At 32.3% G+C, this 23,523-nt stretch overlaps 2 protein-coding genes across 2 annotated transcripts; one reads left to right on the top strand and one right to left on the bottom strand.

The window, feature by feature from the left end:
• Positions 1-14,513: 14,513 nt before the first annotated feature.
• LOC140830554 (AP2/ERF and B3 domain-containing transcription factor RAV1-like) lies at positions 14,514-15,923 on the top strand. The gene has a single exon (XM_073193919.1). The coding sequence runs from the start codon at positions 14,625-14,627 to the stop codon at positions 15,702-15,704; it is 1,080 nt and encodes a 359-aa protein (XP_073050020.1). The 5' UTR covers positions 14,514-14,624; the 3' UTR covers positions 15,705-15,923.
• Positions 15,924-18,928: 3,005 nt separating this feature from the next.
• On the bottom strand, positions 18,929-20,451 carry LOC140829677 (uncharacterized). Its single transcript, XM_073192981.1, has 5 exons — positions 20,390-20,451; positions 20,149-20,278; positions 19,777-20,070; positions 19,606-19,707; positions 18,929-19,481 (listed from the first exon to the last, which is right to left on the bottom strand). Exons 1-5 carry the CDS (start codon positions 20,449-20,451, stop codon positions 19,086-19,088), a joined length of 984 nt encoding a protein of 327 aa, XP_073049082.1. The 3' UTR covers positions 18,929-19,085.
• Between the last annotated feature and the right edge of the window lie 3,072 nt (positions 20,452-23,523).

Genomic DNA, 23,523 nt, shown 5'->3' with positions numbered 1-23,523 from the left:
CAGGATGAACCTCTGAGAAGTTTCTTAGGGTGTGTATGAGTGATAATATAAATATGCTGGAAATGTTTATCTTGATAGAGTGGAGACAATCATCGAATATAAAGTTTTACAAAAAAAACATTGCTGAAAATTGATGTTTCACATAGAAAACCATATGTCGAAAACAAAATGCAAAAAAGAGGAAAAAAGCCTTTACCATTTACTTTGTTGGTCTCCGAAATGGCAACCGAACAAGCATGCTAACTGGTCGATGATTCACAGAAAAATCGGGCCCTTGGTGGGTTGCTTACTTGCCTTGTCAGTGTATGGCTGTTACATCTTTTAGAGACAAAACCTTTGGGCCCGAGGCCCACCTTTTACACCTTTCCTCTTATTCTTATATACTGATTTAAAGGTTGTCGTAGTAATTTAAATGCTTTTTTCAATTCAATTTTGTTAATTATTTATATCATTGTAATTTTCCGATAAGTGATAAATATATAATATTTTTTTTAAAAAAATAAATTTTAATCCTTAGTTCATCAAGCCATCCCTTGTAATATAAAAAAAAAAATCGAAACATACCTCATTTTTTCTGCTTTGTTTTTTGTTTTTTTTTTTGTCTCTTTTTCATTTTGTTTTTTTAACGTTGAAAATTCAAATTTAAATTGAATTGCATGTCATAAGAAACGTGGACGGGGTCCCTATTGACTATATTAATAAATCTATTGCAATTGTTTATTTTCTTTTTTAATAAAAAAAGGATCCTATTTTTTGGTTTTATTTTAAAATATTTTTTTGAAAAAAAAATTGAATCGTTTTTTTTTTTTTTTTGACGATTGGAAAATTCAAATCTAACGAATTCAAGACATTGTCTTGGCCACCGCGAGGACCCAACGACGTTGTCATTTCACGGGTCTATTTCATGTGTGTAACTCACGATATTCACCGTTTAAGTTGACTAATATGGTTCACCAAATCATGCAAAATAAAGAATCCGGTTAAATAGTCACTGATAACCACAAAAATTCAGATTCAATTTGCTAGATATTGTTTGATTCTCATGTATTACTGATTTAAGATTTCGTATATTATTTGATTGTAAACAATAAAATTATAATTGAAATCATATATGTTTCAAAACCACCCATTCAAATGCAACGTAAAGGTATAAAAACTTCAAAATCGATGCTCTACCAACTATATAAGTATAAGAGTAGGTCTCTTATGAGACGATCTCATGAAATTTTATCTGTGAGACGGGTCAATCCTATCGATATTCACAATAAAAAGTAACATTCTTAGCATAAAAAGTAATATTTTTTTATGGATGACTCAAATAAGAGATTTGTATCACAAAATACGACTCGTCAAACCGTCTCACACAAATTTTTGTCTAACTACAATATGGTGTATTTTCATGAACTGATATGGTCAAAAGTTGCAACGAAACAATAATAAATAGATCAAATATTACCAAAAGCAAACGAAATTATTTGGTAATTACAATCTTAAACTTAACAAATAATTGTCTCACTTTACGTGTTCGAACAACAAAAACACCTATTTGGTCTTCATATTTTCTTCAAAACACTATAAAGTTATCTGCGCCTCCTAAAAAAATAAACATCGGTTGCTATTCTTGACCACAAGGGTTGATTAATGTTGATTGTTTTGGATGAGAAATCTGACTTTTAATTTTTTTTTTTACATTATATTATATGGTATATGTAATTACAAGGCTAAAGGGTGTATATATTGTTTAGATATTAAGTTTTTAAAATAAGTAAAATATTTTTTCGGTTCATTAACTTGACTCATTTTAAATTTTCGTTTTTGATAAACTAACTTTTAATTATCGATTATTTTGATGTAACTGTTGATGTCACACCGAAAAATAATGATATGACATTTAAAATATTGAAATAATGTTGAAAAATAATGACTTGTCTTAAAAAATTATTGATTTATCCGATATCATATCAATTATTATTATATGTGTTGACTGACTCCATAAAATCACGCAACAAAAGCTCAACTTGACAATTATTTCCTTAAATCGCATGATGACTTTCAAATATTTGTAACCAATCAACGACTTTATCAGATGTATTAAAATGCTTCTATTTGAAAAAAAATTGCGTTTAATATTTAATGTGAAGAAACATTTGCATGTCAACGGAAATTTTATATTTAATTAATTATTTAGTGGAGCATGCAAATATCAATAGTCTTTAATTACGTAAATAGACGAGGATTTGGACCGATATTGATATTTTCCTGTAGTGATTATATTTAAAATCTATATTTTTCGTATGCGTTGAATTTGTGAATTCCACATTTATTGCGATGCTTGGAAGTCATTCGACGCTCTTCTTCGATCAATTATTAGAGGGCTCATTATATTAAATGAAAAAGGAGTGTCAACCTTCGCCTAAATTTAATTTCCAACCATTTTTTCTTCAATCCATTGAGTACGAAAAAAATAAGAGTAGGTCTCTTGTGAGACGGCCTAACGAATTTTTATTTGTGAGACGTGTCAACCTTACCGATATTCAAAATAAAAAGTAATACTCTTAGCATAAAAAGTAATATTTTTTCATGTATGATTCAAATAAGACCGTCTCACACAATTTTTTGCGAAAAAATAATCATGTCGTACCCTTTTTTTTCTACGGTTAAAATTTTAATTTTTATTGATGTTATCGACATTATTAAATTTTTATCAGAAATATAAGAAATCAAAGTACGTATACTAGAGCCAAATTAAATTATGAGTGAGTCTCATGTGAGACCGCCTCACGGATCATAATCCGTGAGACGGGTCAACCCTACCCATATTCACAATAAAAAGTAATACTCTTAGCATAAAAAGTGATACTTTTTCATGGGTGACCCAAATAAGAGATCCGTCTCACAAATAATACCCGTGAGACCGTCTCACACAAGTTTTTGCCTTAAATTATAGCAACATGTGCAAGTTGTGTACTCGATGTTGACTTTGCAACACTAGGTTTCTTCGAATCATGTCGGCAACATAAATGGTATAGCATCAATTTTTCATATCCACAAAAAAAATAATATATAAATATTTAGTTTTAGGTTTGTTGGGACCATTAAATATTTAGAAAAGTCTTTGCGACACGTTTTACAAGTCAATCCATGCGATATAATCCGATATCTGTTACATGTTTGTATAGTCGTGTTTTTTGCAACGAGGGATTGCTAATTAATTAGTTTTTCGACGACTTAACTCGAATGATTAAATCATGTTTAAAATAAATTAAAGATTGAAAAATTAATAAGGGACACGAGATTCAAGATTCTATGTGATATTCTTTTGTGTAACGAGAATATAATGACAACTAATTTTCATTATTTAAAGTTTAAAGAGGGTCTAGAGAAAATAAATTAATCGCGTAGATAGATTGGCTTCTTTTGAAATTTCAAAGTAATTAAGAGTTTAAATAATTAAAATGTTTGTGTGGTGCATGTGTATATATATGTGTAACGCATCAAATTTGACGACTGTTTCTTTTGTACTAAAATGAGTTTTTGTATTGTGGTCCAAGCTAGTCAAGTTTAACTTTGGAGTTCTTATGTGATGAGCTCACGAAAATAAAGATTCACTTTCTTGGTATGAGTATTGTTTATCAAATCTTTTTATGTACTTATCAACTGTACAGTTTTATATTTGAATAGTTTTATAATCCCTCTCATTCCGGTGTGATATAGGTTCATTTATTTTCTCTTCGTCTAGAAACCTATTAGGAGATATTCATTGTCCGTACAAACTCATGATATCAGCGATCACCCGCTATCTTGGACCCCGTACCTCACAATATGTGTAAATGTATATACTTGTATCTATGTGTATATATTTTGCATGTATATACATTGATACACACACACAACAAAAGCAACTTGGACACATTAAAATTTACTCGCTTTCTCCCACTTGCTAAACACCAGTTGGCCTTGAGAAAACTCCACGATTTCAGTATTTCATTTGACAAATCTTCAAAATATTGTTTTAAATCAAATCACCCACTTAGACATCAAAAATAAATTTTAAATATTATATATATGATTTTAAAATTAATTAGTTAAAAATATACTAAATCGAAATCCATTTTTCAAATATATAGTTGCACTATTTCAACGCTTCATTTATCAGCATACTCCTTAAATATTGGGATTCCTGGCTGATCATCATTTGATTGAATGATAAGTCTCGTACGAGATGATCTCACATATTTATATTAACGAAACGGATTGATCTGCTTCATATTTTTCAATGAAAAATAATATTTTTTAATAAATCAGGTCAGGTTGAAGTTTCGTCTCATAAAACTTAGACCCCATATTTTTTAAAATCAAACATAAAACTCTCTAATAAATAGGGTAAATGTGCTTTGTTTAATATTTAAAAAATAAAGAATGTATTAGCCTATTAATATTTTTTGAGGGTTTTATGTATTTTATGCTTTTCACGTGAGATTTGTGCAATTAGCCCATACACTTATTAGAATTTAAAGATTATTTGATAACTTGTTGAACCTAGCAATCATATATATATATATATATATATATATATATATATATATATATATATATATATATATATATATATATATATATATATATATGCTGCACACCTGTCGTGCACACCAATGTGAGCACCGATGAGATGTCACTCACCCATTGGATGTACACCTATGTGAGCACCGATGCGGTGTCACTCACCTATTGGATACACAATTTTTCTATATTTCATCACATCCAATGGGTGAGTGACACATCATCGATGCTCACATAAGTGCGCACATAATGATATGCAAATCAAACTTAAAGTTGTAATTATGATTAAGTGGTGTAAATTTATCTTTCGAATGTCTTGTATTCAAATAATCAAATCAATTCAAATTGACTGGTACTAATATTTCTATTTGTCAACTCAACAAATTAGCTAAACTCGAAGTCAAGCTCACGAACCACATAAATGAGCCGAACTCACGCTCGTAAACAAGTTTACAAGATCACAAGTCGAATATATTTAAAATCGACTCGAGCTCGAATTAACGAACAAAGTTTTACCTAGCCGAGTACTGAATAACTTGTCAGTAGCTTGATTCGTTTACATGATCCTATAAGTACACACAAAACATACAATTGTTTTAAGGATGATCACAAACCAATATATGAAAAATAAGAGAAATAAATTCTTTTTGGGATTTTTCATAGGTCAAGAAAACATGGGTTAATTATTAAAAGACTCAACCCAGATTACTGTCTGGGTAACAGATTCACGAGTTGAACGTCCGATTCGTGCTAATAATTTTGAAAGTATGCAGATAATAAAAGTCAACTTAAACATTATTCAATGTGGGGTATTTTTTATGTTTTGAGATCCAATCTGAATTGAAGAAAAATTTTAGAGCAAGAAGAGATTTTTTAAAAAAAATCAAGAATATAATAATGTCGATCGATAGTCTTGCACGTGTGAAAAATACATAACCATACTTAAAATTAATGAAAATAAGTTGTGATTAAAAGTAATAATAAATAAAAATACAGTGTTAAAAAACTAGAATAATAAACAGCATGATCCCAGAGATTGTTATTATCTAATTTGGAGTAAATATCTGTATATTAATCTTCTGATGTATTAATATATAATACTACGCTCCAAAAATACATTTTTTTACAATGTTCAAAGATCTATAAATTATAGATTTTTTAAAATTTATTCAAGGTTAATAAAATATATAAGATTATTAATTGCCCCACCCCACTTTTATTGACCAAGGAAATATTTTTGTGTTCATAATAATTCATCAAATTTCTCTTAGAAAATCAGACAAAACTTGAGCCGAAAGCGACTAAATTAGATAAAGCTATAGACATAAATATAAAATAAATTGAAGATGTTAGAACTTAATTGCTGATTTATTTCAAAAATTATTTGTTTAAATGCCCATCTTTTGAGTTGTTACGACAGACAGCTCGTTCCAGATCTTTAATCGCCACCCAGACCCGATGAAAAAAATGGAATCACTACTTATGAATTCATTGAGCATGATTCGGATCTAGTTTATGGTCACGTTATTGCTTCCTTTGTTTCTTCCTTTCATCCATCTTTTGTTTGGGTGAATGACGAGTTTCCACATTGGCTAGTAGAACTTGTAAAGAACGATCTTCATTAATAATATTACAAGTTTTATTGTCAAAAAAAAAATTAGAAGGCATATATATATATATATATATATATATATATATATATATATATATATATATATATATATCCTAGATTTATACTAAAGGCATGTTTCTTGGGATTTTGTAAAATACCAAATTACAACTTGGCATCTTAAATAATTATTTGTACTCGATCCCATTGACAACTCTTTCCTTTAATTAATTGTGGTATGTTAACCTCTAACATAAAAAAATAAAAAAAAATCATAAACTAAATCAGTTTTAACATTAATTTCATTTTTTCAAGGTAAAAAAAAAAACATCATGAAAATTAACTTTGGGGGATTCAAATTGAGATTCTCACATATAACTTCGACTCACTTAAAATAAAAAAGACACAAAAAAAAACAATTTAGTTGATCACTAATTTGCAAAACCTTTTGTATAAATATGATATATATATATATATATATATATATATATATATATATATATATATATATAATAATTAATCAAGAATATTCTAAGCAAAAAAAAAAAAGGATTTTAGGGAAGTTTTTCATCATCAATTCCAACGAGAAAAAATATATAAATATGCTTGAGGTGATAGTAAAGTCGGATATCATGAGATTGAGGTGGCGTGGCATCGCAATCTCTACTCATTTATTAAGTCATCTTCAACCGAAAAAATTAATTTAAACCTACGGAGTTGAAAGTGCGCTTTCGTTAGGCAAAAACTTGTGAATTAATTAATTAATCCATCCATAATATAATATTAATGAGACATATATTTTTTAAATTTGTCGCAAACAAGGCACTAGCTAGAAAAAAGTCGGATTTCCCGATACATGTGACTAGGTGAAACGTATCCGAAGACCAACCACTTCATTTAATTTTAAATTTTATAAATTTCACCACACACATATATGACATGTATTGCATATTATTATGCGTGATTATATTATATTTATAATTGAATTAATGATTAGATACGATACGATTATGGTAAAAAAATTGATGATATTAAACCAATCAAGATTAACCCACATCCATCAATCTTGATTGGTTTTTTAGAAGGATTATTAAAAAATTATCGCCGTGTTAAATGAATCTAATTTTACGCGATATATACATATATATATGCAGGGACTGATCCAGGAATAAAAGTTGGGGGGCTTGAACTCAATATGATAAGTTATATATTATTAAAAAAAATTTACATTAGATGAATTAACATCATTCAGGAAAAGAAAACAATAGAAACAATATGCCTTATTTGTTGAAGGCGAATACTACAACCAATAAAATTTCTGAAACTATTTTTTCTGAAAACGACGATTCTGGATTCCAAATTTTGTACCTGGATACTCCAAATTATCTGGTTGATAATGCCCCATATTTAGATATGAACGTCTTATCACATCTCGTACATTAACATTGAAAGGAATTTTATTCCTTGATTTATTCCTTGATATATTTTCCTTATCAATTACATTCCTTTTGATAATATCCTTAGTATTTTTGTCTTTCTGGAGTATGATTTCGTGTGGATTCAAAAGACTCAATATATTATCTCTAAGATATATTATCTTTGTGTCAATAGAGTTTGTTTCCTAATAAAATTGGTTTCCATGTTTAATAGGACTAAAAAATGAAGTGGGTATAAATAAGAGATAAAGATACTTATCTCGGGCTTTTCCTTTGGAGTGAGAGACGAAGAAGTTCGAAGAGTTTTCGAGAAAGAAGCCATCCCGTACTACTGTTTTGAGTGTTGCCGAGAAGTGCTTACATCCGATGATGACAACACCTAATCATTGTGTTGATTAGTGTGTTGATTTTTGAAGACTTTTTACTTCTCGGTTGATGCATCCCGTGTGTACTGGTGTGACGGTTTGTTAGAAGCTTAGGATGCAATTTGTTACTCGCCTTTATAAGGGAGTTGTTTTATTCTTTCACTAGTATTGGTTTTTGTAAACTTACAAGTTTTTCTAGTGAATTATTTTGCCCTGAGGCACCGCACAAGTATTGTACACTTGTACATAATTAACTATCTCGTCTCCTGTTTTGTTATTATTTCAAGTAAGTGTTGGTGTGTTAAAATTATATATCGTTTCCGCTGCATGTTGAGTGTTACAACACCTACGTACAACACCTAACCTCTTACTCACACAACACTCACCCTTATCACACTCACACTGTGGGAACAGAACTTTCAAACATGATATTCACATATCTGTTTTCTTTTTCCCGGATCTCGTTCAATAAAAGTAGACGAAGACTGATGATCGTCTCTAGGAGAGGAACATGAAGGAATTTGGATATTGGGAAATAGAAGACTTTCACTGGATTGATGTTGCATTGTAAAGACCGTAGAAATTGAAGTATCTTCACTAGCTTGACGATCTCTCTTCTTAAAGAAAGAGGATATCAATGTTTTTCCTTTCTTTGCAGCAGATTGATGTTCCATTTTGAAATAGTTCAAGTTATAATCCTAAACAAGAATAAAATAATTATTAAACAAATAAACAAGTAATAGTCAATCAACAACTCAACAACAAACAATCAAGAAACCACAAATCACGCACAGAGAAGCTATAAAAAACAAAATAAAAAATATATAGTCGATTATTACCTGGATTGTTGCCTTGCCGATGAGCAATTCGATTTCTTCGGGAGTCCGCAATTCAATTCTGTCGCTAAAGGGCTTGGGACTTGGGAGAGAAATTTTGTAGAATTGAGGTGGGTCGGATCAGAGGATATGGGATGAATTTGGTCTCATCCTTGTAAATGGACGGGACATTGGACTAAGACATTGATGTACAACGGTTTTTGAAACAACCGTCGCTATTAGCAACGGTTTTTTGAAACAACCGTCGCTAATAGCGACTGTTTGGATTAAAACCGTCGACGATCCACATCGACGACGGTTGTATTAAAACCGTCGCAAATATTAGCGACGGTTGCTGAAAAACCGTCGCTAAAAAAAAGTGAGCTGAGCTACAGCCCAGTACAGCCCTAGAATAAATCCGTCTCTGTATATATGTGTGTATGGCTTCACACATGTAAAAATAATTAATCCGAAAAGATTGAATAAATATTTGATCGATAATTGTAATATGTCGATCGATCGATTCCATCCTAAAAATCGAGGTGGGTTTGTACGTACATGTCACGATCGATTTTCTTGAATATAATTAATAAAAGAAAATCTTGATATTGTCGTTGCTAGCTTTAATTGATTAACTAAATCTTGAGGTTGAGATAAGCAGCGATCTTAGAAGATAATTTATTATAATGATATTGATTATCCTCTCCATGTTATAAAGCTAAAAAAAGAGAGAAGATAATAGGTTTCTTGAGATTTCGATTCGTAATTTTCCACTTAAAAAATCTCACGTTTTCAAGGACAAGAAATCACATGAGATAATCACCAAATAAGGCCCTACCACTAGATTTCCATTTCTTCTATCAACTTCTTTATTCCCGAAGGGGAAGTGCATGTCATCATAAAATAGGGGTTGCAAATATTTGTATCCACCATTTGATTTTGTTCCTACTTTTCCTTAGTTTTTAAGGTTAGCCAGATGACTATGCTTCCACTAGTGTCATTTAGACATTTTCTTTGATTTCCAAGTTTCCACACGAGTAATTGAATCCATAAATGACCTAAAATTGATAGCCATACATATAACGAACTAGTTTTTTTTTCACCAAATCATCATGTAAAATATCGAAAATACACACTTTCTCTCATATGAAAATTAAATAGACATCCTAGATCTTTTAATATATTATAAATGTTATACAAACACCACATGCACATGCTGAAAATCTGGTGAGTTGAAGTATTTTGATGATATCTCATAGACCAGCGAAACAACGATCAAAATGATCAGCAAACAAAATGATTAGCAATAAAACTCAATTTATCACAAGTCTAATTGCAAACCAGTTAGACTATTTCGGACATTGTGTATACTAACCAGAAGCCATTGGTTGATGTATCCGTGTTATCCAGCTCGATCTTGCAGCGTCTAGTTAGCATATATAACGTTCGAAATAGCTTATCCCGCATGAAATATGATCTATAATAAATCGAGTTTTCTTTCTAACCATTTTACCTTCTGATCATTTTGATAATTAGTCTATTAGATATCATCAAAATACTTTTCATCTATTGAGTGTTCGTTTAACTTTTACAAAAGTTAATATCTAAAATGTCTATTAAATTTAAACATAAAATAAATATAAATTTTTGATAGTTCACACAGTTTGGTAAAAAAAGAACTTTATCACAAACACATCAAGTAATTTTATTACAACATGGTCAATTCCATTGGTTACTGAAACTTAGTTAGTGGAAAGTTACTGCTTAAATTTAAAAATGTTAAATAAATGACAATTTATAGTATATATTACAAATTCTCAAAGAATAAGATAAAATATCCTATATTAAATAGTTTATCGACCCATCTTACATGTGACAAAACCCAACAAGTTCACGCGTTCCCACCTGTAAGGACAGCTTCTCCGTATTACTACACACGCATTTGGTACCGTACCTTTTTCCTACGTAAAAATTCAAGAAACCCACACGATATATATATACAAAATAATATATTGATCGCAAACTAATTAATTCGGGTCCCATTAACCCCCAACATCGTCAATTAGTCTGTTTTCATTTAAGAACAATGTAATATTACTACTATTTCAGGGATGTAATTTTTTTATATCATTTTGTATTTTGGTTACTTTTAAAGAATTTTAGACACATCAAATTAAAGCAGCATGTATATATATATATATATATATGTGCGTGCACCCACATATATATAAATATATATTACATAAAATCTGAGATGTTTTATGTAATTATTATTATGTTCATTTTTTTTTTGAATCTCGGATATTCACGGCCCTTATTTTGGTCGCGTTCTAGATAAATTCAAAGAGTCGACACAGTAGTTTTAAAACAACGATAATAAAGTAAAGAGTGAGTCTCATGTCAGATCGTCTCACGGATCATAATCAGTGAGACGTATCAATCCTACCCATATTCACAATAAAAAGTAATATTCTTAGCATAAAAAATAATATTTTTTCATCAGTTATCCAAATAATAGATCCGTCCCACTCTCACACAAGTTTTTGTCTAAAGTAAACTATACCATATAAGTCATCTACGATAAATTCAAAATGACATGGATCGGAAAAAACCTAATCCCTAAGAATTCAATATGTCCTTAAATCTAAGTTAAAACAGTTATCATATTCAACTTTTAAGGTGGGGACCTAGCTTGAGAATAGCAGCTAGGACTATCCGTACGGAATCCCAATACTTACATTATTATTAAAATTTATATATTATATCACTCTCACGTTACTCAACTATTATTATTGGTTATAAATATAGGGTTAGTAGATTTATTAGATTAAAGGCTATATATATATATATATACACACACACACACACATGTGCCGTAGCCCACAGATTGAACGTGTTTGCTTCCTTGTAACTGTGATCATAATTATGAAACAACGAATGGTCAAAAGGTCTGTTATATTATTTTATGATAAAGTTTTGGGTATAACGGACGTAATTTTCATGAAATATATATTAAAAATTGGGATTAAGATGGGGGAAACTTAATTTTCTAGGAAAATATTTTGACTAATTCCTCTTTGATTTAAAATGCTTGAATCAACTTGATTGTTGAGGGTATTATTAATTAACTAATTTGTCAACATGTACACATAGTGGGGTGGGCTCAACATGTGGTAGAATATAGAGTCTTCCCTTTTTACTATTTTTTTTTATTTAAACAAACATATGTTATCTGTAAAACTTTCAAAATACCCACATTCACTTTTTATGCAATCACAAGATTATATATATATATATATATATATATATATATATATATATATATATATATATATATATATATATATATATATATATATATATATATTGATATTATTATATATGCCAAATGAGGAACTTGTCTAGGTTGTTTGGGTTTTTTACAAAAATAATTTAATTTTTAAAACTTTTTTCAAAAATAATGTAAAAAAAAAACCTTTTCAAAACTACCTTAATCCGCTCTCACGGAGCGCGGACGCTGCACACGTGGAGCAGCGTCCGCGCTCCGTAAGAACGGACGCTGTGCCATGTAGGCATCAGAAAATATTAGCGACGGATAATATAACCATACCGTCGCTAATTTGCGACGGTTAATAAAACCGTCGCCAAACCGTCGCTAATATTATCGACGCTTTATAAACCGTCGCTAAAATGTACCCAGCGACGGGTTATAAAACCGTCGCAAATGAGCGACGGTTTAAGGCGCCCTTAACCGTCGCTAAATGCAAACTTTAATAAATTTGAATGATGGGCTTATCCTCTTGCAAGCCCACGATCCATGCCCCCAGTATATTAATATCATCATAATCTCGATCGACGATCCAATATCATTGATTGACAATTTCAACTTGTTTGTTTATATGACGCACACTTTAATTTCGAGATACCTAACTCTACGCGTAATTGTATCAACATCGTGCACATATACGACGCGGATAATTTTGAACTTTCAACGGCTTGCAAGTTTGCAGTCTTCAATATACGCTGCGGTAAGAGAATTTGCGCGCTGCGAAAATCCATTTTTGTTGTAGTGAATATTGTGGGTGTTCAAACTTCGGATAAAAATCCATTTCGGTTGAACACCCACAATATTAACTACAACAAAAATGGATTTTGGCAGCGCGCAAATTCTCTTACCGCAGCGTATATTGAAGGCTGCAAACTTGCAAGCCGTTGAAAGTTCAAAATTATCCGCGGCGCATATGTGCACGCTGTTGATACAATTACGCGTAGCGTGCGTAGAGGTAAGTATCTCAAAATTAAAGTGTGCGTCATATAAACAAACAAGTTGAAATTGTCAATCAATGATATTGGATCATCAATCGAGATTATGATGATATTAATATAATGGGGGCATGGATCGTGGGCTTGCAAGAGTATAAGCCCATCATGCAAATTTATTAAAGTTTCAAATGCGCATTTAGCGACGGTTAAGGGCGTCTTTAGCGACGGTTTCAAACCGTCGCTCATATGCGACGGTTTTATAACCCGTCGCTGGGTACATTTTAGCGACGGTTTATAAAGCGTCGATACTATTAGCGACGGTTTGGCGACGGTTTTGTTAACCGTCGCAAATTAGCGACGGTGTGGTTATATTATCCGTCGCTAATATTTTCTGATGCCTACATAGCACAGCGTCCGTTCTTACGGAGCGCGGACGGTTTTGTTAACCGTCGCAAATTAGCGACGGTGTGGTTATATTATCCAGTCGCTAATATTTTCTGATGCCTACATAGCACCGCGTCCGTTCTTACGGAGCGCGGACGCTGCTCCACGTGTGCAGCGTCCGCGCTCCGTGAGAGCGGATTAGGGTAGTTTTGAAAAGTTTTTTTTTTTACATTATTTTTGAAAAAAATTTTAAAAATTAAATTATTTTTGTAAAAAACCCAGGTTGTTTGGAAAATATTCATTTAAGGGAAAAAAATAAATTGTTTACGTAATGTAACCTGATTTTCCAGATGTAGTAAATTGAATCCAGCCAATAAAACAAACAAAATATGGGGATGACCAATCAAATCAAGCCAGGTAGGATTTTATGCAGAAAATTCTAGTTGGATGGGTTTCCCATGTCTCTTTCATTTCAAGTCTATCCAGTTATCCTTTCATTAACATTGGCCCATACTAGTGGAGATCACATAATTGTTACTCCCCAATCCCCATCCATTATCACCCCTTTTTCTTTTATTTGCTGGATATATATCATACATCAATATTTCTCGATGTCACGTCGGTGAAATAAAACTAAAAAAAATCTAATTTATTAAGTGAACCTGGAGCAAAAACGTTGTTTTGTATGGTGCATGAATAATTAAGTTAATCACAAGAAAATGTAAATCTACATGTGTAGGAGACCATGCTAAATGTCAGCAGTAGCAGCAAAACCGCAGGGGGGGATGAACTGACTTGAACAGGTCCACACTTGGTGCATGTGAATCCCACCAACTTGCTCTCGTTATCTTCTTTAACCCCACCTCAAACCGTAGCCTACATGACTCCGGCACTTGTATTTTATTATATATTTGAATTGGCAGCGACCCCATCTTCCTCTGAATCTTCCTTACCATCTCTAGGGTTGACCCACATCCGGGGCAGATTAAAATATTAAATGATGTACTGTACTAAAGCAATATAGCAACTATTTCATGTTGTTGTTATTATATTTCCACAAAAATTAGGGAACCTCTTATATATATCCACCCAACAACTCATTTCATTATTCACTCGTTTTATCTTCCAGATTATTACACATATAATTTGCCCTCTCCGATCATCTACAAAACATAATATATATATACATATAATGGATGTGAGTTCAGCAGATGAAAGCATAAGTGACTCTACATCAGTCACACCACCGCCTTCGATCTCAACGGCGGCCATGACCAAGTCTCCGGTGAGTCTGTGCCGTGTCGGCAGCGGGGCTAGCGTGATCATCGATTCGGAGAACGGGATCGAAGCGGAGTCCAGGAAGCTGCCCTCGTCAAGATTTAAAGGCGTGGTGCCTCAGCCTAATGGAAGGTGGGGTGCGCAAATTTACGAAAAGCATCAGAGGGTGTGGTTAGGTACTTTCAATGAGGAGGAAGAAGCTGCCAGAGCTTACGACACCGCGGCGCAGCGGTTCCGCGGCCGCGATGCTGTCACCAACTTTAAGCCATTGTCGGAGACTGAAGATGACCGGGTCGAAGCGGCTTTCTTGAATTCTCACTCGAAAGCTGAGATTGTGGACATGTTGAGGAAACATACATACAATGATGAGCTCGAGCAGAGCAGGAAAAACCAGGGAGGAATTAGTGGCAAGAAAGATGGGTCCTTTGGTTTCATCAACGGCGCGGATACGGTGGCGAAGTCCCGGGAACAGCTCTTCGAAAAGGCGGTGACGCCTAGCGACGTCGGCAAGCTTAACAGACTGGTTATTCCGAAACAGCACGCAGAAAAACACTTCCCTTTACAAAGCGGAAACAACACAAAAGGGGTTCTGTTAAATTTCGAGGATATGTGTGGGAAAGTGTGGAGATTTCGGTATTCTTATTGGAATAGCAGCCAAAGCTATGTGTTAACAAAGGGATGGAGCAGATTTGTTAAGGAGAAGAATCTTCGGGCCGGCGACATTGTTAGCTTTCAACGATCAACCGGCCCCGATAAGCAGCTGTACATAGATTGGACATCGAGAAACAATGGATCAATAGTGGGGTCGGGCCTGGTTCAGCCCGGCCAGATAATTCGGCTGTTTGGAGTGAACATATTTGAGGCACCGAGTAGGGTTCATACTGCTGCAGCCATTGAAGATAATGGTAGCTGCAGTGGGAAAAGAATGAGAGAAATCGAGCTTCTGGGATTGGATCAGTTTAGGAAGAAACAAAGGGTTATCGATGTTTTGTGACAATAATATAATATAGTTACCTTTTTTTCTCCTTCTATTTTCTAATTTTGTTTCTTTTTTCTTGTTTTTTTCTGTAATGTTGCGTTGGGAGTTGCTAAAAGTTGTAATTGTATAGTATTTAGACGAAGAAGGAAAGGTTCACAGGTATGAATTCCATGATTAGAGGTGGAGAAAATTTGAAATATTACAAAAAGAACGTTATCGTTTCTTGGTTTTAAAGTATTACCTCGATCTTTATGACTAAAAATCCATTTGTTTTTTGTTTCTTTGCTTTTATGGTTTTATGATGGATTAATAGCAACAAATATGTTAAAAAAAAAATCAAGATTAATGTCTTGACTGAAAGATGAAATCCCTTTTGTAATCTCTGGAAGATAAGGAAATTGTACATTAAAATGAATATAAATCAGTTTCCCAGTACACTTTCTTGGGATTTTAGACTGTAAGATTTTTTTCAGGGGGGAAATCTTTGATTTTATGTAATATTTACTCACGTAAATGATTAATCATTCCCATGCTTTTAACTTTAGATCCCAAATACAGTAAAAAAATTGAATTTAATGCGCCTTCGCCTAATGTTAAGGATTTTAATTAGACATATCCGATGTTGAGTATGCTTCTTTGAGAATATTATACGCATCAACAACTGAATATATACATACATATATATATACATAAAAGATTACACATATTTTCTCCAATATTGAATATCGATATCCATCTGGCTCCGACTCTTTACATGCCAGCTAAATCATGCGTGGATCTAATCATAAAGGCAATCTTCATGAAAGGCTGTAAATCCAATTTTTTTCCCACCCCAAAATCATCTCCTAGCTCCTAAATTAGAGAAACATAATAATTTTCAGAGATAACATGGGACTTAGCATAAATTTATGCTTTAAAAACTTAGGATATCATTGCTCTTGTTTTCGTTTTTATCATTTTGATCTTCGCCGAACTAATTTCGACTTGCTTGTAATCTAAAGTGAACATGGTTCATGGAATCAGTAGATGGAAACCGAGCCAAATGGACTGTTAGAATATATTATTGTTAGCTCTCAATGGTAGATTAATCATTTTACTTTTTTTTTGTATTTAGCCTAGCTATATAAACATAATTCTTTGTATTCTTTATTCAGTTGACAATACTGCAGCTTGAGTTTTTCGCTCACTCTGGACAACACTTGAAATCAACGTTATATCTTTCATTTCTCTTTACTACTTATATATAAAATTATAGACAACTTCGGTTTAGTTAATGCTATACTTTTGTTACGTAAATTTTCATCTCTTTACTCGATCCATGCATAATATAACGTCTTAAGTCTTAACTATCGTCGTATCATCGGACTGATATTTTATGTAATTCAATAATAGCTCATGCATGTAATAACTTATTTTTGTTAATTTTAAAAATTTATATATTGGAGAGATTAATCTAAGACAAACTTCTGTGCATTTTCTCGGCGACTTTTCGAAAGAGTTGAAATGGGAATCAATAGTGTCAAATATACTTTTTAACCCAATTTCTACTCTTTTTTACTCTTTCTTATCTTCTTTTTGGAAAGTATAGTACGGTGGTTCACTTCACTGGGATTGCATTGTAATATTAATTCCGCCTTTTTTAATGTAAAAAAAAATCATTTTAATTAATAAAATAAGTGTTATATTTTCAAATTTTATATTATTTTCTTACTGAGACCTGGTTATATTTTTATGCTACGCACTTATTTACTACGAATTTAACATATATTTAATTATCGTGTACTATTTATAAACATAAAACATATCTTTTTCTTAGAATTTAAATAGACGTGAATTAAAACTAATTAGTTTTAAAATTTTATTACAAATTGAATATATCGATAATTTTTTATCGACAAAATATTTTTTACGAAACAATTTTTTAAAGCGAAGTAGTAGAAGTAATTTAGGGATGTAGTTTTCGTACAAGCTTTAATGCTGGACCAGAATAATGGAATCATATTCTTGCAACTTCTTACAAATTCACTAGCCGACGCTCGACAAGTTTTTTTTTCTTAAAAAAAAAGTTTTAGCAGGCTTATTTACATTTTAGGAAACTAAATCATGAAAAAATGAATTTATTTATTTTGTTCAAAATATTTTTAATGTAGAATCAATCCCTGTTAAGGATTACCTGTAATAACATAAAAAAATGATGCAAAATCTTTAAATATAATGTTTTCATGTGTTGGAGGATAATATTAATATGCAATATAAAAAATTTTGGTGACTAAAATAAGAGTGTATATTTAATTTAATATAATTTTTTGGGATAGAAAACAGCCTTTGGTCGAATTGTTGTTGGACAAAAATTTATGTGAGACGGTCTCACAGGTCATATTTTGTTAGAAGAATATCTTATTTGGATCATCCATGAAAAAGTATAATTTTTTATGCTAAAAATATTACTTTTTATTGTAAATATTGGTAGGATTGACCCGTCTCACAGATAAAGATTCGTGAGACTGTCTAAGACCTACTCTTTTGGTTTTTAGTTTCCGGCCAAATTCGTACAAACAAAAACCGAAGAAAAGGCCGACATGTCATGGTCAGGTGCTGGAAAATTCATGAATCAAATATACTTTGATGTCTTCTTTGTAATTTTTTTATTTTTTTTTAAAAAAAGGAATCCTCTTTTTGTGCTCACATATAGATATATCATACCATCTCCAACCCACTGCACTATATTCTGCACTACAATAGTGTAACACTACATTCTACACTAAAAAAATATTAATTTTAATTCAACACTACAAGAAAAACACGGATTAGAGACCGAAAAATCGGTCTCTACATCACAATAGAGACCGATTAGCGACCGATTTTGTTGGTATCAATACCCTTAGTCGCTAATTTTGAGAGACCGATACAATTAAGCGGTCTCTAAATTAGAGACCACATTTACATATTCGGTCTCTAAATTAGAGACCGATATTATATATGCGGTTTCTACTTTAGATACCGACTTCGTACACGCAGTCTCTAATATAGAGACCGAATTATTATTCAGTCGCTATATTAGAGACCAACACAACATAATCAGTCTCTAAGTTAGAGACTGAATGTAAGAAATCGGTCTCTAAATTAGATATTGTTTTTCCCCCTCCAGCCTGTGTTATTTACCCCAATCCAAACACAACGCAATATGCATAATCAATCAATATAACCATCCAAAAAACACAACTCAGTATTAACCACAACTTATCAACACCAAAATCAATACAAATATTTATACCAACTATTCAAGTGTTAAATATCCAAAACAAATGTCAATTCATTCTACAAAATGTTCAACCACTTCCAAACATTTATATGTCAATCTAATCGAAACTCAAACTTTAACTACTAGGACGGTGTCTAAGGAGCTTGAGTCTCATCAGAATCTATAATAGGTGAAGAAAAGTCTGGAAAAGCAGAAGGAGGTACTAGTGTTTGCGAAAGCACAAAACGAGCCATAAATTCACGCATCTTTTCCTCCAATTCAGTAACTCGAGTCTTCAAATCTGCATTCTCTGCCCTCAACTCTTGTATCTCAACACATGAGCTACTTGGACGAACCCTTCCTGTAGAAGCAGACGTCGCATGAGGAAAGACAACTTTTGCTTGGGAGCCAAGTCCATAAATGCATCTTTTTTTCATCCCTCCAACAACCTCGTAATATATGTCGTTTATGGCATCCTGTGATGGAGTATGTGGTTCCTCCCCGTCTGTAGTAGCTTCAGATATCTCAGAAATTCTTGTGGTCATATTATCCTATGTCAAACGAAAAAATTTCAGCAAGTAAAATTATATCCAACAGAAAAAAGATGAGTTTTTAGCACTCAAGCATTGAAAATGGTAGAACTATATTATTTACTAATAATTTTTTAAAACTTACATCTAGAGCTTGAGATCGTGCATCGACAAATGTTCCATCCTTGTGCCGATGTGTAATTCGAAACACCTCCCAACAATTAATTTTTCGCTTTAACTCCGCTTCCTGCACAAACAAATTCAAATATGCTAACTTTGTGATATTAAAGAATGAAATATATTATTTGAAACTCACCAATTTCAAAGTATGCTCAATTATAGAGCGTGATCCAGCCGTGTGCTTAGTAACTCCAGTGCCTGTGCCAGCCACCTCACTATTTCTGTTATTTGTAGCTACCTCTGATTTTTTTTTCCATTTTACCCCGCTCCAAACAATCTGCCATGCAGCCCATACATTAGTAGGAACATGTGTTGGCGGATGAATCTTTTTTCTCCATTTGTGCAACAGCTTTTTGTATAGTTGTTGACAATACAAATTCCATGTTGACTTAAATTGTTCCTCTTTCCCAGGTTGCCATGTATATATCTTCTGCAATGTTTAAACCAACATAAACAAAAAAAGAATAATTATTGTTTCTACTGTTATTATTAGTATTTAACTTCTTACCAAAAACTCTTTGTAGTAAAAATCTTTTCCTTCTTCATCTAAATGTCCCCATGTATGGCCAGATGCATACTGTCGTAGTTTGAACTTAGAAGTGATATATGCAGAAACCCTATGTCCATGAGGAACAAAACTGCAATAAAAAATTCATCAATATTTAAAACTGGCAAAAAATAAAATTGATTGAATATTATAAAATTTAAAAATAATAAAATACTTATTGCTGATTTAAAAAAATACTTACTTATTACCCACTACTCTGAGCTCAATCCGATCACCAACATCTTCTTCTGCAATGTCAACCATGATGAAGAATGCAAAATCAAATCGTAACACAAACAATTTTGAAATACTACTCAATCACATAAAAAATAGATATCATGGCCTTTTAATATGAAAGTTGTTAGATATCATTGTTCTCATTCATACAATTCAATCTTCATCATAGTCTGTATAATCATCATCATTAATATCCAAGTTATCATAGTCTGACTCTATTACGACATCAATCTCATCATCGGTAGACATCTCTTCATCATCCAATTCCTCATAAGTAACGTTTACATCTACAAGTAACTGTGATGTAGTTTGAACTTGTGAATCAAGTGAATGTCCCTCCGCTTCCTCATTCTGAAAGGCATCGTGGTCCTCATGCGTGAGGGAAGTTGGCATTTCTATTGTTGATCGAGCCTTCATTTTACAAATTGCTATCCATTCACTAGGTCCTCTTCTTATATGTAATTGCATAATCGAAGATGAAGCTCGTTTGGTTCAAGTGTATACTACAGCAAGAAAATGTGGAAATATCCTAACAACATCTGAAATGGAAAACTAACAAAAAACTGTATCAAAATTACGGGATCTTGAAATTATAATTCTAGTCACACTTTTCATTCCATTACAAAGAATATTTTATTAGTGTCTACAGAGAAGTCCTACATTTTAGAGTGAAGGAATGTAATTCATTTTCTTCATTTCTCCCCTTATTCTCTCTTGCATTTAATAAATTCCCAAACATAACACGATGAAGTTAACTGGTAAGCTACATACCTTCTGAACTCTCCGAGTGAATTCAACAGGTCTGCTTTTCAGTCGACGATCCCTTTCCAAATTCAGAGTCTGATCTTCGATGTTAGCTCATCCAACAGTGGATAAGCTTCAATCTCTAACTCTGATGCCTGATCAATTCAATGAAGTACAAATCCATAATCAATACTTGAAGTACTTTAAAAAAAAATATGAACAGACATACAAATGTATATGTAAATCAATCTCGGGCTTAAGTTAGGCATGTCTCCATCGTTGCCTGCTTATTTTTGCAGGTTTGGTGGGCAACCGATGCATGTTTTAATTTGCTCAATGTTGGTGGTTTGGACCTCTCCAGTGGTGTTCATTAATGTTGTATGAAAAAATAATGAAAATATAATCCATATTGATGAGCTTAAGCATTCATAAGCCAACGAATTCACATTTATTAACTATCTCCTCCCTCTATTGCCATTAATTTATTATTAAAGTCAGAACATTAGTTCTCTTTAATCCAATTTCAACCTCTTTTCAATTCATATCGATTTTGAGCAAATTTTCATTATCTGTCCATTATTTCAACAGTTTTTCGTGGATTATAGTGATTACCCTCAATTCAGTGTCAGAGAGTTTGGAGGATGCCTGGCTAAATTGAAGGACCAGAAGCCAGTCCCTCGTAGCTGGGGGACCTTTCGGCATCGATTACATCTCTGGAATCGAATCTTGTAGGAAATTCGAGAACGTATATATGATTTCAATTATAATTTATACCGAAAATTGCAATTTGGATCATGTATGTTCGCTGTTTTGGGATTTTCAACAAAAGAATTTGTGTTTCAATTTCTCCCAAAAGAACTCAAAAGAGGTAGGAAAAAAAAACTTAACATTTAGAAAATTTGCTCGAATCAGAATATGGAGGAGCTATGGAAGATACCTTGTAGTCGGCGGCGGCAGTAGGTGGCGACAAGCGGCGATGGTGTTGGAAGAATAGAAAGCGCAAGTTTTGTAGGGTTTGAGAGATGACTGGAGCGAGAGGAACGCGGGGAGTTTAAAAATATTTGGGTTTTATTAGAGACCACCTTAATATTTCCGTCTCAAATTAGTGACGGCCTAAATATATCGGTCTCAAATTAGGGCCATCTCAATATATCGGTTGCAAATTAGAGACCGAGGATTTATATCGGTCTCCAATTAGAGACCTAAATAAAAATTCGGTCTTCAATTTGTGAGTAGAATAAAAAATCGAGGTACAAAAATAATATTAAATAAAAAACGTGACAAAAATATATTTAGTGACCGATATAACAATTTCGGTCTCAAATTAGACACCGAAATTTTTGGCGGTCTCTAATACGGTTACAAATCTCCGTTTCTTTTGTAGTGCAATAATAACTATTTATAATTTCATTACACAATTATACATAATAAATGTAATTATATTATTTCATTATTTATTAGAAAATCGATTAAAAAAAATAGAATTATACAAACTATTTAATTTTTAAAAAAATTTTAAAAAAATCTAAATTATTATTTATGTTTCAAGAATAAATTTTTTAAAAATTTAAAAATAAAAATATTAATTATATAATTAATATATAATAGAATATTAAATATTTATAATTATTAAAAAACAAAAAAAAATTAAAAAAAAAATAAAATAGATGTGTGCTGCGCCACATGTAGAGTTGCTTTTAGAGCAACTCTAGTCCAGCACCATTTTTGGTGCTGGATTGGAGTGAAAATCCTTGCTCCACAATTCCATTGTGGAACAAGGATTGGAGTTGCTCTTACCGTGTAGACATGGAGTAGACCTATATCAATCAAGAATATTTGGAAATAAAATTATTTATATAAAATCTCACTGCCTTACCTAAAATCTTATTTGTAACCTTGCATGAATTTTTTAAATAAGCTCCAAATGTTATAAAATATAAATAAATTCCTTTTTTTTAAAAGAAAAAATAGATTTCTTTTTGTTACACCGTAACCCCAAATATCCTAACCTAACCCGGGAATAGACCGGGGAATGTCTGCGTCTCGTTGCAAAGCTCATTTTAGTAGTGGGTCGTAGAGCATTAACATGGTCAATCTCTGCGTTCCTTCCCTTACTATTAACCATCCTTTTCCCCTCTTGAACTTGAACGGAAACAAAAGTAAAACATCATAAAGCACATGGTCATAAAAAAGAAAAAAGAAAGCAAATGTAAATCTAAAACAAGCACAAGTATAGAGTATAGATTCTTTCGACAAAAGCAAACAAATAGTAATCTGAAGCCAGAGAAGCAGAGATACGAAGGAATAAAGTGGCAAATCGTAGAACAAGCCATCTCAAGATTAGTTGGACGAAGT

The sequence above is a fragment of the Primulina eburnea genome, chromosome 4 (genome assembly GCF_022965805.1).
Source record: "Primulina eburnea isolate SZY01 chromosome 4, ASM2296580v1, whole genome shotgun sequence".
In the NCBI taxonomy this organism is placed as follows: domain Eukaryota; kingdom Viridiplantae; phylum Streptophyta; class Magnoliopsida; order Lamiales; family Gesneriaceae; genus Primulina; species Primulina eburnea.
The sequence above is the reverse complement of the archived record's forward strand: the minus strand, read 5'-3'. Positions and strand labels throughout refer to the sequence as shown.

Coding starts and splice junctions, on each gene's coding strand:
- LOC140830554 (XM_073193919.1), top strand. CDS start 14,625: ATGGATGTGAGTTCAGCAGATGAAAGCATAAGTGACTCTACATCAGTC.
- LOC140829677 (XM_073192981.1), bottom strand. CDS start 20,451: ATGGTTGACATTGCAGAAGAAGATGTTGGTGATCGGATTGAGCTCAGA. Junction 20,279..20,389: donor CTCAGAGTAGTGGGTAATAA/GTAAGTATTTTT, acceptor TTTTTATTGCAG/TTTTGTTCCTCATGGACATA. Junction 20,071..20,148: donor TTTACTACAAAGAGTTTTTG/GTAAGAAGTTAA, acceptor TAAACATTGCAG/AAGATATATACATGGCAACC.